General features: G+C 38.0%; 1 protein-coding gene across 1 annotated transcript in view; it reads left to right on the forward strand.

Annotated features, from left to right (window-relative positions):
* The window catches only part of LOC142353470 (2-amino-3-ketobutyrate coenzyme A ligase, mitochondrial-like), an 18,474-nt gene extending 3,440 nt beyond the window's left edge, over window positions 1-15,034 (forward strand). Inside the window, exons 3-4 of the mRNA XM_075405724.1 lie at window positions 10,447-10,681; window positions 14,046-15,034. Coding sequence (XP_075261839.1) covers window positions 10,447-10,681; window positions 14,046-14,802 — 992 coding nt within the window. The 3' untranslated portion in view covers window positions 14,803-15,034. The remainder of the gene's footprint in view (window positions 1-10,446; window positions 10,682-14,045) is intronic.
* Window positions 15,035-15,783: the final 749 nt, after the last annotated feature.

A 15,783-nucleotide genomic window follows, 5' to 3' on the forward strand; every position in this document is an offset into this window, starting at 1 on the left:
ACTGTAGATAATGAACGAAGAATTGGATTTCGGACTGTTCAGAGATTTCAAACAGCATTTTCAGCTATAATTTTTTGTCTGAACAGGTTATAAAAGTATTGGCGCTGAGCTTAACAACTCAGAAATCAAATTAAATAGCGCTTCAAGGTCATTTCAAGCAGTTCAAATTAGAATAGCATAACAAGCGAAATTTTATGCTACATTCTATTGAAGTCATACGGATTATTTCAATTTCTTCAACATTTACATTTAGCAACTATTATTAGTACGCAATCGTCATTTATGAAGTAAAACCCAAACTCGAACTACCTCAACCACCAGCAAAACGACACTACGACTTGACAGTATTGCATCAGATTCTTTGCGATTGGATTGCGAATCAACCTGTTATTGGTACAGAATATTCGACAAAACTTCTACATTGTTAACAAACTTCCCATGACATCAAATTTACATTGAAAAAGTGACGTTATGGAAAAGTGTTCACATTCTGTCGACATTATTATCTACAACCAATCAACAGTTGCATTTGACATGTAAATCCACGTGATCAGCATTATAAAAGGAGCTTGAAAAACTACCAAAAATCAGTTGAAGTTTGCAATTTTGGTTATATTAAATTGACATACATTGCGTATTGGAGCACACCTTCTTGAGCAGTAAATTACCTGTTATCGTGTCTTGTTTCTGTAGATCATATTTGTGATTGTACAGCCTAACTTTACTCTGATTTATTGAAAATAGAATTGACTTTGAAATTCTCAAATTTTCACATTGCGGAACAAAATTCTAATAAGTAGAGTTACGGAGCAGATAAACTGTTCGTTCTTGTTTCATTAATTTACCAGTTGCCTAGGCTGATTCCAGTTTCTCGATTGGTAGATCTGAGAACTTGGTTGCAAAGATATACAAGACTTTGTTTTTCGCCCATGTATTAAGATTGGGTATAAAACATAAAAGGTAGCCCCACCAACGCAGTTTACCCAGCGTTGTTTATTTTTACATCAGATAGTAGGCCTACCTAATGTTCATAACCCTGTGAAATTTTATCACAATAGCATTTGTGGTTCAGGAGATATCATTGAAAAACCTCTAATTTGAGACTATTTGGTTATTTGAAATTTTGGATTTTTGCTTAGTTGAAGCGAAGTTGTTTGTTATACAGCAAAGCTGAGCAGTTAGTTATCAAGAGATATTGACAAGCGAGTAATGCAACGGCATTCTAGAGTATAGCGGATAATACAGTTCACAAAAGTTAGCTGCAAAAACACAATATCCGGACAGATTTGAAACCGCTGAAACGAAATGGGCGGTGTAAAGTTTTCTTTGACTTTGATAGGAAAGCATCCGTTACATTTGGTCCGCCGACCCGGACAGTGGAAGGCAAACTGTTGTCCAATCTGATAAAAAGAGTGCCGAAGGCACCCCCCAAAGAGAATCAAACAAATCAACACCAACAGGCCGGCCTGGCGAACAGAAGAGTGCAATTCAATAAAGAAATTGAAGTGCGAACCCTGGTCAAAGAAAACCAACAAAGCGAAAGCGAACAGCAACCAGGCAAGTCAAGCACTACCAGCAGAGAGGAGCTTCAATCAACAGCTCACAGGTACGATAAGAAGCTTCAAGATTTAGTGGAAGAAGTCAACACTAAAACAGGGATTGGCTACAAAATAATTGAAGATTCAGATCGACCCAACAAACTAAAGGTCCTCTATCAACAGACTGTTAACCTCCTAGAGGAAGAAATACCCAAGCAATTGCAGTGTCGAAACAAGCTTGTGCCCTACCAAGAAATTTTTGTTGAAGAACATCTGAAAGAAGCAAGGAAGTGCAAAGCAAATTTGGATTATCATTGGCTGGCATATATAAGCAAAGGCAAGCAACCAGCAATGAATGCAGAGCAAAACAGCGCAACCCAAGCAGTGAACAACAGCGAGAGCAACAACAACTATCCAACAGACAACCCAGTTGCTCAAACAGTACAAATTGGAGCAACAGCAAGCGGCCAAGAGACAGAGAATGTTTCGGAAACATCGTCAGCAAAGCAAAGGCGATAGGAAAGGATGAAGAAATTCGATATCGAATTCGAAACCAAGATGCGCTGAAACAAGCACGGTTTGAGCGGAGGAGGCTAGAGCTGGAAATGCAAATGAAGGAACTGGAAACCAAGCATCAACTACTGGAGGAAGAGCGTGAGCAAGAGCGCAAAGTGAAGAGAACAGCATTAGAGAACGATGATGTTCGCTCCCAATCAACTGGTGCTCAAGAAAAATCAGCCTTCAACTGGACCCCAAAGAAGAGAGATGTCTCAGACTTGGCCAGCAGGATTGACAACCTTCTAACACCAGAACGATCAACAGCTCGCTTCGAAGTAACCCCTGAATTGAACAGGCATGGTCACTTCTCACAATATAGTAGTTCACGAGACCGATCCTCAAGTGTTGAAGACCGGGACGTTTCCCCCAGAGCTGGTCTACTACGATACAACAGTGGATATGCAGGTAGCAATAACCTACCAAAGCTGAAGTTGAACAACTTCGACGGAAACCCTCTCGAATGGCCGGAGTGGTCTAATATGTTCATTGCTACAGTGGATCAACGACCAATACCAGACTCAGAGAAGATGAGCCATCTGAAGTGTCTACTGACAGGCAAGGCAAGGTCAGCAATCTCTGGAATGGGCTATTCTGGACAGTTCTATGGTGCTGCATGGAGTATTCTGGAGAGGAAAATTGAAAGACCTCATGTGATCATTGATGCACAGCTGGAGAGTCTTCGCAAAGCAAGTCAGGTGAAACCTCACGACTCAACAGGTCTGATCGGTTTCTCAGTTATTGTTTCGAACTTTGTGAATGTGCTCAAATAGTACAAGCAGATTGGTGATCTGCAATCAAGCTCGACACTGTACATTGCAGTAGATAAACTACCCCAAATTCTCAAAGAGAAGTGGTGGTTCTATGTTGATGATAAAGATGAAGATTAGCCTGATCTGATTATGTTTGAAAAGTGGCTATCTAGGATAGCATTCGTGCACGAAGGGTTTTCAGCTTTCAAGGGAGAGCGCAGAGAAGAAGACCGAAGAGGCACAAATAGAGACAAACGGTTCTCAAAAACATCGAACTTCAGTGCAAGTTCGAAAGTGAAAGAAACGAAGCAAACGCAAAGTGATAACTGTCCACTAGCTGATGGCACTCATGAAATATGGAGTTGTCCACTATTCAGGAACATGAGTGTGATTGATCGGTACGCAGCAGTGAGAAAGCAACGCTTATGTTACGGATGTCTAGGCAAAGGACATGCAATCAACGATTGTAAAGTCAATGCCTGCGGCATCAACGGATCCATCAAGAAGCACAACCGATTGCTACACTCAGAAAACCAAATGGACGAGGGCAATCATGCAGTCAACGTAAGCGCAGCAACAATCAACCAGAGTAACGAAGTTACTAGCTTTCTTCAGATAGTTCCTGTCTCAATACAGAGCGGTGGCAACAGGCTGAACACATATGCTTTCCTCGATAGTGGATCAACGGCTTCATTCATCGATCAAAGTGTGCAAGAGAAGTTACGGGCCCAAGGCACCGGTGTGACGCTCAACATAGCTGGCATACACGGAACGAAGGATCTGAAGACAGAAAGGGTTCCTCTCAAAATAAAGGGACTACATTCAAAGGTGCATTCAATCGAAGCGTTTGCACACCCGTCAATCTCCTTGCGAAACACAAACTACAACAACAACAAGTTGAAACAAAGCTTCAATCACTTGAGTGTTTTACCAAACAAAAACTTCAACTTGATGGAAGTTGGCATCATCCTTGGTCAAGATGCTTATGAGCTACAACGCCCATTGGACTATAAGATAGGAACACGAAGCGAACCTTTCGCAGTTCTAACCGAGCTAGGATGGGTAGTCAGTGGACCCATGACGGGCAAAAGAAGACAAAATGTTTGTCATTTCCCCTTCACTGAAGATGTGAAAGTGGCTGAGAATATCCAAACCTGGTGGGACATAGAAACCTATGCTTCCAAAATCAACGTCGTCAGTCAGTCAAAGAAGGAACTGCAGGCACAAAAGATGCTATAGAGTACAAAAAAGTTCACAGGCGAGCGGTACGAAGTGGGAATGCTGTGGAGCGAACCAGAGCCAAACCTACCAAACAACTACAGCTCAGCGCTGGGTCAGCTTTACTCACTGGAGCGAAGATTCCAAAGGGAGCCAAACCTGAAGAATTTGTATCAACAGTCAATAGATACTGACGTAGAAAAACGATTCGTTAAGATATTGGACGAGTCCGAAATGAAAGGCACCTTCGGGAAAGACTGGTATTTGCCACACCATCCAGTGCTAAACCCGAACTAGCCTGGCAGAGTAAGACGTGTTTGCAATGCTGCCTCAAAGTACAAAGAAGTATGCCTAAATGATAAGCTACTAGCAGGACCTGATCTGCTACATGGGTTGATTGGAACAATATTCAGATTCCGTGAAGGACCAATAGCCCTGACAGCTGACATCGAATTGATGTTTCTACAAGTGCAAGTTCCCGAACAAGATAGAAGTTGCTTGAGGTTCTTATGGCGTCCAAGAACTAACGAACCTGTTCAGATATACGAATATCAGCGTCACGTATTTGAAGCTGAAAGTTCTCCAACTTGTGCAAACTATGCTCTCAAGCGAGTGGGACTGGACAACGAAAAAGAGTATCAGATTGCAGCAAAGGCAATACGAGACAACTTCTACATGGACAATTTCATTAAATCGGTAGAAACCCCTGAAGAAGCAATTGAAGTTTTCAATCAACTACAAGCTCTTCTCTCACAACATGGATTTGATCTGAAGAAGCGGATAAGCAACAATGATGCAGTTACCGAAGCAATCCCAGAAAACTTGAAGTCAATCAGCAACACGAAGCAAGTCGAAGTGGAACCCAGTACGGAGGGATCTTCAGTGCTAGGGCTACAATGGACCGTTACTGATGATAGCCTTCAAGTGTGTAGAGGTACCAACAAGGAAGTGGAAACCCCTATAACCCAGAGGAAGATTCTGTCACTGGTATCTTCAGTATTCGACCCGATCGGATTGTTTGCTCCGTTCAGTGTTCACATGAGACAACTTCTGAAAGGCATCTGGACTAAGAATGGACAACATTGGGACAACGAAGTGGAACCTAGTGAAGAAGAAGAATTCCTGAGATGGAAAGAACAACTTCCAATAGTGGCTGAAACAAGCATCGATAGAAGGTACTTCAACAAAGAGAGGGATAAAGCCGAAATTCATGTGTTTGCTGACGCATCTGAAGACACGATGTGTGCAGTAGCCTATCTATGTTCACAACCAGAAGAATACTCAGCTGACTTAGCATTTGTCATTGGAAAATGCAGAGTGGCGCCGATGAGGCATCTTCCAATACCGCGATTGGAATTGCAAGCGGCAGTCATGGCAGTGAGGTTGAAAGAACAGATTGTCAAGGAACATGAAAAGCAGATAAATAGTTGCAGTTTTTGATCAGACTCAATTACAGTTTTGCAGTGGATACACATCTCCCATCGCAAGCAACAAGTGTTTGTGGCAAATCGAGTAGCTGAAATACTAGATACAACTGATGTTTCACAGTGGAAACATGTCAGCGGTATCAACAACCCAGCGGACATTGGCACCAGAGCAATCAACATTGAAGAACTCAAGAGAAGTGAGTGGCTCACTGGGCCGGTCTGGTTAAAACGACCAGAAAGTGAATGGCCAGAGCAAGTGAACCTAATCATTGCATCAGATGAAGAGAATATACCCTCATCAGTCTTCATGATACAGGCTGAAGAAAAGAAAGCTGTTATTCAGTGGGAACGATTCAGTAACTTTAACAGACTAGTGAATGCAGTGGCATACGTACAGCGAGCATCGAGCGAACACAAACCAGCAACACTTGTTGTCAGCATTGAAGAAGGAGAAAAAGCAAAAGCAATCATCTTCGAGTTACTACAGCGAGAACAGTTTGGCGAAGAGATGAAATCTCTCAAAGCTGAAAAAAAAATTCAAAAATTCCAAAAGGCAGCAAAATCCTACAATTCTCACCTTTCCTAGATTAGGAAGGACTTATTCGAGCCAAAGGCAGAATAGGCAAAAGTCAATTGGACTTTAATGCAAAGCATCCAATTTTGCTACATTGGACACATCATACGGTTGAATTATTCTTGCGAAACGAGCACAAGGACAATCAACACGAGGGCAATGAGCATGTAAGAAACATTGTTCAGCAGAAGATGTGGATCCTAGGCGTACGGAACGCCTTAATATCAATCAAGAACAAGTGCGTTACCTGCAGAAAAGGCAGAGCACAAACGATAGCACCAGACATGGCAGGTCTACCCGAAGAGCGGTTAGATGCTTCAACAGCTTTTACAAATGTTGGAATCGACTAATTTGGCCCTTTCCTTGTGAAGATTGGGCGACGAAATGAAAAGCGATGGTGTTGTCTTTTTACATGTCTAACTACGAGAGCGGCGCATATAGAAGTGGTACCTAAGTTGGACACTGATAGTTGTCTCAATGCAATAATGAGATTTATTGCTCGAAGAGGCAAACCGAATATAATCATCAGTGACAACGGAACAAACTTTGTTGGAGCTGAAAGAGAGTTTGTGGAGTATGTTGCGGCATGGAAAAAAGAAGGGATCGAAGAACATCTAGTTCAACGAGGAATCAGATGGAAGTTCAACCCACCCGCAGCACCTCACTTTGGAGGAGTATGGGAGCGGTTCATGAGAAGTTGTAAGAAAGCAATGTATGCAGTATTGGGGAACAGATCAGTCACCGAGGACATTCTTTCAACAACGATGTGTATTGTTGAGCAGACATTGAACGCAAGACCTTTGACTCCAGTCAGTTCAGTTGTTAATGACTTAGAAGCCTTGACCCCCAATCACTTCTTGCTTGGCAACAGGAACGTTTTCTTACCCTACCTACCATGCGCAGAGGAATTTGTTAATCATCGAAAGCTCTTTCGACAAACCCAAGCCTATGCAAATCTCATATGGGACAGATTTCGTAAAGAATATCTGCCAACCCTGATTAATCGGCTAAAATGGCGATCTACGGCGAACGAAAACCTTAATGAAGGCGATCTCGGTGGTTGATCGAAGACAGCAATAAGCGTGGATATTATAACCTAGGTCGAGTTGCGGAGACCATTGATGGGTCTGACGGTGTGATTCGATCAGCTATAGTTCGAACGAACGACGGAGTGTACAAGAGACCAGTAGTGAAGCTCGCCCCAGTACTACCTGGAAAAGATGTTTTCGCGATGGAAAACAGGGCCGGCGATATTGCGGCTGAGCTCAACAACTCAGAAATCAAATTTAATAGCGCTTCAAGGTCATTTCAAGCATTTCAATTTAGAATAGCAAAACAAGCGAAATTTAATGCTACATTCTTTTGAAGTCATACGGATTTGTTCAATTTCTTCAACCTTTATATTTAGCAACTATTATTAGTACGCAATCGTCATTCATGAAGTAAAACCCAAAATCGAACTACCTCAGCCACCAGCAAAACGATACTACGACTTAACAGTATTGCATCAGATTCTTTGCGATTGGATTGCGAATCAACCTGTTATTGATACAGAATATTCGACAAAACTTCTACATGGTTAACAAACTTCCCATGATATCAAACTTACACTAAAAAAGTGACGTTATGGAAAAGTGTTCACATTCTGTCGACATTTTTATCTACAACCAATCAACAGTTGCATTTGACAAGTAAATCCACCCTGACCAGCAGCATAAAAGGAGCTTAAAAAACTACCAAAAATCAGTTGAAATTTGCAATTTTGGTTATATTAAATTGACATACAGTGCGTATTGGAGCACACTTTTTTGAGCGGTAAATTACTTGTTATCGTGTCTTGTTTCTGTAGATCATATTTGTGATTGTACAGCCTAACTTTACTCTGACTTATTGAAAATAAATTGACTTTGAAATTCTCAAATTTTCACATTGCGGAACAAACTTCTAATAAGTAGAGTTACGGAGCAGATAAACTGTTCGTTCTTGTTTCATTCATTTACCAGTTGCTAGGCTGATTCCAGTTTCTTGATTGGTAGATCTGAGAACTTGGTTGCAAAGATATAAAAGACTTTGTTTTTCGCCCATGTATAAAGATTGGGTATAAAACATAAAAGGTAGCCCCACCAACGTCGCATTTTACCCAGCGTTGTTTATTTTTACATCAGATAGTAGGCCTACCTAATGTTCATAACCCTGTGAAATGTTATCACAATAGCATTTGTGGTTCAGGAGATATCATTGAAAAACCTCTAATTTGAGACTATTTGGTTATTTGAAATTTTGGATTTTTGCTTAGTTGAAGCGAAGTTGTTTGTTATACAGCAAAGCTGAGCAATTATTTATCAAGAAAAATTGAGAAGCGAGTAATGCAACGGCATTCTAGAGTATAGCGGATAATACAGTTCACAAAAGTTAACTGCAAAAACACAATATCCGGACAGATTTGAAACCGCTGAAACGAACTGGGCGGTGTAAAGTTTTCCTTGACTTTGATGGGAAAGCAGCCGTTACAAAAAGATTGATCATATCATAATTTATTCACAGTAAAAACGCAGACGGTGAAATACTATGTTCCAGGTTAATACTCTGCAGCCTTCCAGGAAATGTATTCCATGAGGAACTTTTTACATGCACCAACAGAATGCTTTGACTTTGTTTTCAGGACATATGATTGCCAATTATTACTTTCAACATTTTTGAATTTTTTTTTTAAAAAAAGAATTATGTTCAGGTTTTTCAGAGCCTGATAAAAATAATAAAATTCTGTTCGCAAACTGTGATTGGCCAATTATTTCTTGTCTTCCATCTGAGCAGAATTACCTATAGACCCCAATAATTAATTGTGTCTTTTTAATTTGAAACGAGAGCAGAACGCTGCACAGATGTCTCAAATGAAAACTTGACATTCTTAAAAGAAATTTCATAGATATTTCATAAACCAATTAGAAAGAAATGCAATAAAACTTTCTTGTTGGTCGAATAACGAGCTGACTACCGCAATTCATTCGTGGATCAATTATCAGGAAGAAGTCCTCAGTAGATTACTAGGATATTTCCCCTAATGATTAGAGATCCGAATATTTTAAGAAGATTTTCATCATGATATTTTAGTCATAAAGTGAAAACTTTTGGTTCGGCCAAGAAAATCAAAAATGTTCTCTAGGAATTTCTCTAAAAGGAAATTACTTAAACTCAACAGCTGTATTTATTTCAAAGTGAACCATAAAAAAACATGGTCTGGTTGATGTAAGTTTAGTTTCATTTGAGGCAAAAAGAATTCCGTATGTTGACTTTCTGATCTCCAAAAATACCGTAAAACTCCAACAGAAACCGTAATCAACTGAAAAATAGTTTGACATTTTGTTGAAAGATGTTTTGTTAATTCTTCTCAAATTTTGAATCAGCTCTCTAATTTTGACCTCTTGGAAAATTTATTTTGAATTTTTGTGAAGCGGTACGTAAAAATCATAGGAATGGGTTACTTTGGCTGAAAAAAAAATTCTGTTTTTAAAAGTAGAAAGGAATAAAACCGTCAACTTTTATCGTTTCACAAAAACTTTGAGATTCATCTCTTATTATAGGAATTGTGTCCTACAAGATGAACAATTTATTTTGATTGGAGAAGAAAGTGCTCTTCATTTCATGCAACTTTGTTTGGGGCTGTGGAAACGGAAATTTCAGTAACACTCGATTTTTTCAACATTAAAGCAAAATATCAAGTTCTAAGGAAAATTTAAATTAAATCTGACCGCAAATTCATTTTCATTTAACTATTAATTATCCTATGAACACAAAACATTTGAAATTTAAAGTGTTTTCTTTTCTCAAATTTACCAAAAATCTTGAATGGTGTATTTCAATTTCAGAAGCAACTTCTGATTTCTGTATCTGCTTTCAGAGAGCCAAATGAAACAGGAAACGTCTGAAATATTGAAACATGAAATTGCGTATGTTTTGTTGAAATCAACGGTTTTCTGTTTTTGAGGTCATCGTTGCTATTTTTCTGTTATTGAAAATACATTACGAGCCAGCGCCTTCGCCAAATAAAGTGGACTATTTGGACCAAATGGACCAAATTTTGCTGAATTTTACTTTTTTTAATTCCACAAAACGTAGAATAATACATCCAAAAGGGGTCATTCACTGTGGGATATGGCATAAGGAACGATGATACTAATGAGTATTTATGCTATTTCTTTTTTCACCAAACTTCACAAATTAATGTAATATTAATCAAAAATAGGGGAGAGGGCTTGTAAGGTAGCCTAAGATTAGAAACAGTGCACCAAAACAAGCAGTTTAACTTTTGATCGGTGCTAGTGAATTATCATACTTGGTTCTGTCAGGATATTTTTATTGTTTTGTTTTTGCCGATGTTCCAGTTGACACTTTGAAATCTCATGGATCCGGACTTAGTTCAGTTCGCTTCATCTGTGGAACTCAAGACATACACAAGCAGCTGGAGGCCTCGATAGCCAACTTCCACGAGAGAGAAGATGCCATAATATACGCCTCGTGTTTCGATGCCAATGCTGGTATCTTTGAGACTCTGCTTGGACCAGAGGATGCTGTATTCTCAGATGAACTCAACCATGCCTCGATCATCGATGGAATACGGTATAATGTCCAATCAAATTTTGTCATTTAGTCTCAAATTATGTTCAGCTGAAAAATCTTTTGTTCAGCATATTTTCATAACATGTTTCAGCGCTCTTCTTATAGATCATTGTTCCGACCCTCTTGAGGGGGGAGGAACTATATACTCAAATGGGTTTTTTTTGTTCCGTGAATTTTCGCCGCTCGATATATTCATCGTAGAGAGTTGAAGCTGGTATCATTAGAAAGCTCGTCCAGCGTAGAATATGGAATTAAAAAGATTTTTTTAATTTTCGTTTTCTACGGGGAGTTATCGAGGTTTAAACTTCTGAGAAATGAAGATTGAATTCACGTTGTTTTTATTCACATTTTCCTGAATTTTTGCGTAAATTTTCGTCAATTTTGCTAAAATTTGTTATAATTTTTAAGAATTGTGTCGTTGATTTTGTTTTTGAAGACGAACAAGCATTGTTGATTGTTTTGATTTAATTTTTTGGTCAAAAAATATGGATAAACATTTCAAAATTTAGCCTTTTTCGTCAAAAACAGCACGAAATAAGCTACTTTAGTCCACTTTGATTAAATTTGCCGACAGTACACCCCCAAACAACACTCATACAATCTTTGTAGACTCAGAGGGGGGCTATTTCTACTTCATAGTCCGCTGAGAGTGCACTGTAGTTAAAACTTTGCCGTTTTTTGCTAACTTTACTCGTTGATTATCAAAAATGCAGAATTTATTTTGAATTTTCAACTAACAAATCATCTATATCTACAACATTCGAAAAATCAATTGTTCCTAACGGATAATAAGTATTAGCAGGGCTAGTTTTGGGCCATTCTTGGACTGTTACAATCCAAAAAAATTGGGTTGTAATCAGTCGGTCTTTTTTTTTTTTAAAAAAAAAGACTTTTTTCTAATAATAAAGAACAGAACATATCAAATCAAAACTCAGGAGTGATAGGTCCAACCAATTCGCTTGCTAAGCAGCTCCAAGTTAATGCATTTAGTTTTTTAATTGAAAGTTTATGGTCGTTTCTTTTTTTAAAAATAATGGACTTTTCAATAAATAATGGCTTAATTAACTTTTCCTCTATTTTTTTCTTAATTTGTTCAACTTCCAGCTGAGTGTCAGCAAAGAAAGACTGCTTCTTCTTTCTACTGATTTAACATTTATTGTCGTTTGCAGTTTTAAGCTTGAAGTTATTGTTTTCTGGCTTTGATACTACAAGATTTCAGATTTTTGTTTGTTTTGATATTTGCTAGTTTTTGACGTTTTCAAATTTTGTCAGATTATCACATTATTGACAGTTCTCATGTCATGTTATTGGCATTCAGAATAAAGCACAAGTGAACATATCAAAATCCTGAAAGATATACATCATCGTTTTAACGGCCTCGACGCCTCTTTCTTGAAGAAATCAATCGAATTTTTTAATTTTGTCTCTAACTGTCATTTATACTTTGTCGTTTCGGTCGTATGAAACTTCCTGTATTGTGATAACTTTCATTGGCTTTTCATGGAAGAATAGAAGAACCGATACTCTGATATTAGTAGATAGCTGATGGCTTTCATGACTTTGAAAACAATCGTTTTCCAAAATTTAAAAATAAACTTTTTAACTTCGCAATTTTGTTTTTTTTTATGTTTCATTTTGTTACCTAATCTCGTTAGTTAATTACAGGTCAAACATGACATTATGGGTGTCAAGGGAATAAAAGGGATTGGTGTCCCAAAATCTTTTTTTTTAAAGAATTTGTTATGACCTTACTGGCTTCGACACCGGTTTTTCACAAAAAAAAGTAAATTAATTTGATTTTTGTCATATTTGACGTTCTTTTTGTAGATGCAAGAAATATTCTGCTGGATAATTACAGGTCTCGAGGGTTTCGTTTTCATTAATAAACGACCCTATTTAAATAGCTGTTTTTGTAATTAATGCCTTTCATGACATTGAATGTAATTTTGTTTCGAAAAAAAAAATTAAAAGTATTACATACTTTAGCACTTCGCTTTTTTGTCTACTTGTTACCTAGTCTTACTAATGAATGGCCACGTACTACATTATAACTGTTTGAAGAAGGCGCAATCAAATATATCTTGAGTGCCAAAATTTGGCTTGACGGTTTTGACAGCGTTTTCTGGCAAGTTTCAATTGAAATTTTGTTTGTTCTTTGTTGTTCTGTTTAGCCGCTTTAAAAAATGAATAAGGACAGGTCCTAATGCCCTTCTATAGAAGCAGTGTTAATCGTAAATTTGTGCTAATATTAACTGATTCCTAATGGTATTCATTACTTTGAAGTTAACTGTTTCAAAAAAATAAGTTAATTTTTTTACTTTACTGTTTTTGTTCTTTTTTGTATAATTGTTACCAAACCTTTTTATGGACTGGTCGCATATTTTTTCTGGTGATTTATAAGTTATTTTTGTTTAGTTTTAGGTTTATCTGACGGTATGTTGACTTTGTTATTAAATTTAGTTTTTAAGAGGGACATAAATTTTTTGATGTAATTAATGTTTGTTGTTGTTTGATTTTGCTGTTCGTCTTGACTCGCTTTCTTAATGTTGACATATTACAGCACTATAATGCATCAATTTTTACTCCACTGAGTTATTTGCTTTGGAGGCTATATTATCGTTCATACATAATTTTTTGAAAAAGACTTGGGCTTTTTTGGGATTCGCAAAAAATAATTTTTGGGTTTTTCTATCTGTTCCTCATTTGGTAGACAATTATGCCAAAATTGTGGATGGGCGGGATCGGAACCTTATGTGCCATCGCACATTACCGAGCCGCCTTGTTTCTGTAGAACTTTCTTCCACCTGAATTCAAGATCGGGTGACTCTCCAATTTTAGCGCCAAAGATATTTTTCATTTAAAAAAGTATTATAAATATTTTCTACTTGAAGTCAAGAAGTTTAATTTGCTACAAACTTTCAAATAGAACGCATTTTCCGATGCTCTTATCCTAAAAATGTAAGCTACCACAATAATTGGGCTCATGAACCTCGCCAAGTTGGAGAGAAGAGCGGAGGGAAACCAATAAGACGATGTTCCTAACTTTCGCGTGCTGAGAGAGGAGTCCAGAATTTCCCTGGATGAAAAGCATTTTTCCATTTTAACACTAAAAAATACAGTGCCAATTATGGTATACTTTTGTAAAAGGGGTTTATAGAATATTAAAATTTATGCCAACAAAACTGTGAGCCGGAGAGCTTGAAATGTCTATCTAAATTTACCACTCTGCTAGGAGTTAAAATTAAAAACTAAAGAAAAAAATTTATGAAATAATTTTTTCCTCATCAATAACAGCTTAGATTAAAACTTACCTTGAGTGTTTTGAAATTGGAAACCATGAAAATTACTTTGCATATTTGTTCAGACTCTGTAAAGCGAAGAAGTTCAAATACGAACACCGAAACATGACCGATTTGGATGCCAAATTATCCGAAGCCTCAGATCAAAAAATCAAATTGATTGTAACCGATGGTGTATTCAGTATGGACGGAAACATAGCACCATTGGGGGAGATTTGTGACGTAGCCGAGAAACATAATGCAGTCGTGTTGATCGACGAATGCCACGCTACTGGGTTCCTGGGCGCAACTGGTCGAGGCACCGAAGAGTTCCTCGGGATCGGGAATAGAGTCCAAATCGTCAACTCAACGCTCGGAAAGGCAATTGGGGGTGCAGCAGGAGGGTACACTTGTGGGCCGAAGTTTCTAATTGACCTGTTACGTCAAAGGTCAAGACCTTATTTATTTTCAAACACGCTACCACCTGCAGTTGTCGGCAGCGCTTTAAAATCATTCGAACTAATCGACCAAAGCCCGGATATTATCCAGAGTTTGCAAGAAAACACTAAGAAGTTCCGCTCTGAAATGAAATCGAACGGGTTTACGATTCTAGGTGACGAGCACCCAATTTGCCCGGTTTTTGTGGGCGACGCCAAACTGGCCAATCAGATGGCGAGTAGTCTGTTGGAACGCGGTATATACGTCATTGGGTTCAGTTATCCTGTAGTTCCGATTGGGAAAGCAAGGATCAGAGTCCAGATATCGGGAGGTCATAGCAAGGAGGACATTTTGACAGCCGTCGAAGCATTTAAGGAAGTGGGAAAGGAATTCAACGTTATCTGAAATATCAACTGAATAAATTGTTTCTGTTGCTTAAAGACATCTTTTTAAATCAGTCTTGATTGTTCAACAATGATTGTGCCAAGCATTAAGCCGCGTTCACATCTCAATATACTGACCAGGCAATTAGGTGTCCAAAATAGCACACTCAAGGTTGGACTTTTATATGTAGCCAAACATCACTCGTTTCTTTCGCTAAGCAATTCTATTTAAAAGAATAAGTTCTTCTCATCGCTCTTATTTATTTAACCTTGAATAGGATTGATTTTAAAAAAATAACTTATTTTCTTGAGTAAATTGCCCGGGCAAGTTGTGCACAGTTTGCTCGAGCAGTGATATGACGTAACTTGGTGTAATGTTCTGACCAAGATAGCAGCCATTAACAGCATCAAAATTTTTCCTGCGCGTTCAATTCCTGCACAATAAAAGTGATTCCAAAATCTGCTTTAAGAGTGAAATTTTATAGCATTTTTGAAAAGCAAAAAACAACTTAAATAACCGACCGCACGTATTTGCGAAAAAGGAGGTTCGCCTATTTTTGTAAATGTTCCCACATTCGCATTTGAAATCATAAAATACATCACGTTATCAAATATCAAATGATCTTGCAGAAAAGTTGATCTCAGAAATAATTTTTATTGTGGTTTCAGAAGCTGCTGCAGAAATCACAATTCTTTTCTTTAGCTCACGCTTGAAACAAAGCAGCAGGGAAAAACTTTTTAAGTTTTCAAAGGAACCAACAATGAACGAGTAATTACGATGGAGCTTTTAATTTGGGTCTTTTTGCTTAATTGCTCTTGAAAAAAGTTCACAGCAATTATTGTAAACGTGTTGGTCATTTTTTGATGTAAATTATTTGCTTTACCGATTTTGCGCTTTTCTTCTAGTACATTTTTTGACTTCGTAAGTGACTTTTTCACGCTTTCGTTCTTCATTTTTGAGTGATCTTTATTGTTCTGACTCCGAAGTAAAGCTTATTGCTGA

The sequence above is a fragment of the Convolutriloba macropyga genome, chromosome 14 (genome assembly GCF_964194025.1).
Source record: "Convolutriloba macropyga chromosome 14, txConMacr16.3, whole genome shotgun sequence".
Classification (NCBI taxonomy): Eukaryota; Metazoa; Xenacoelomorpha; order Acoela; family Convolutidae; genus Convolutriloba; species Convolutriloba macropyga.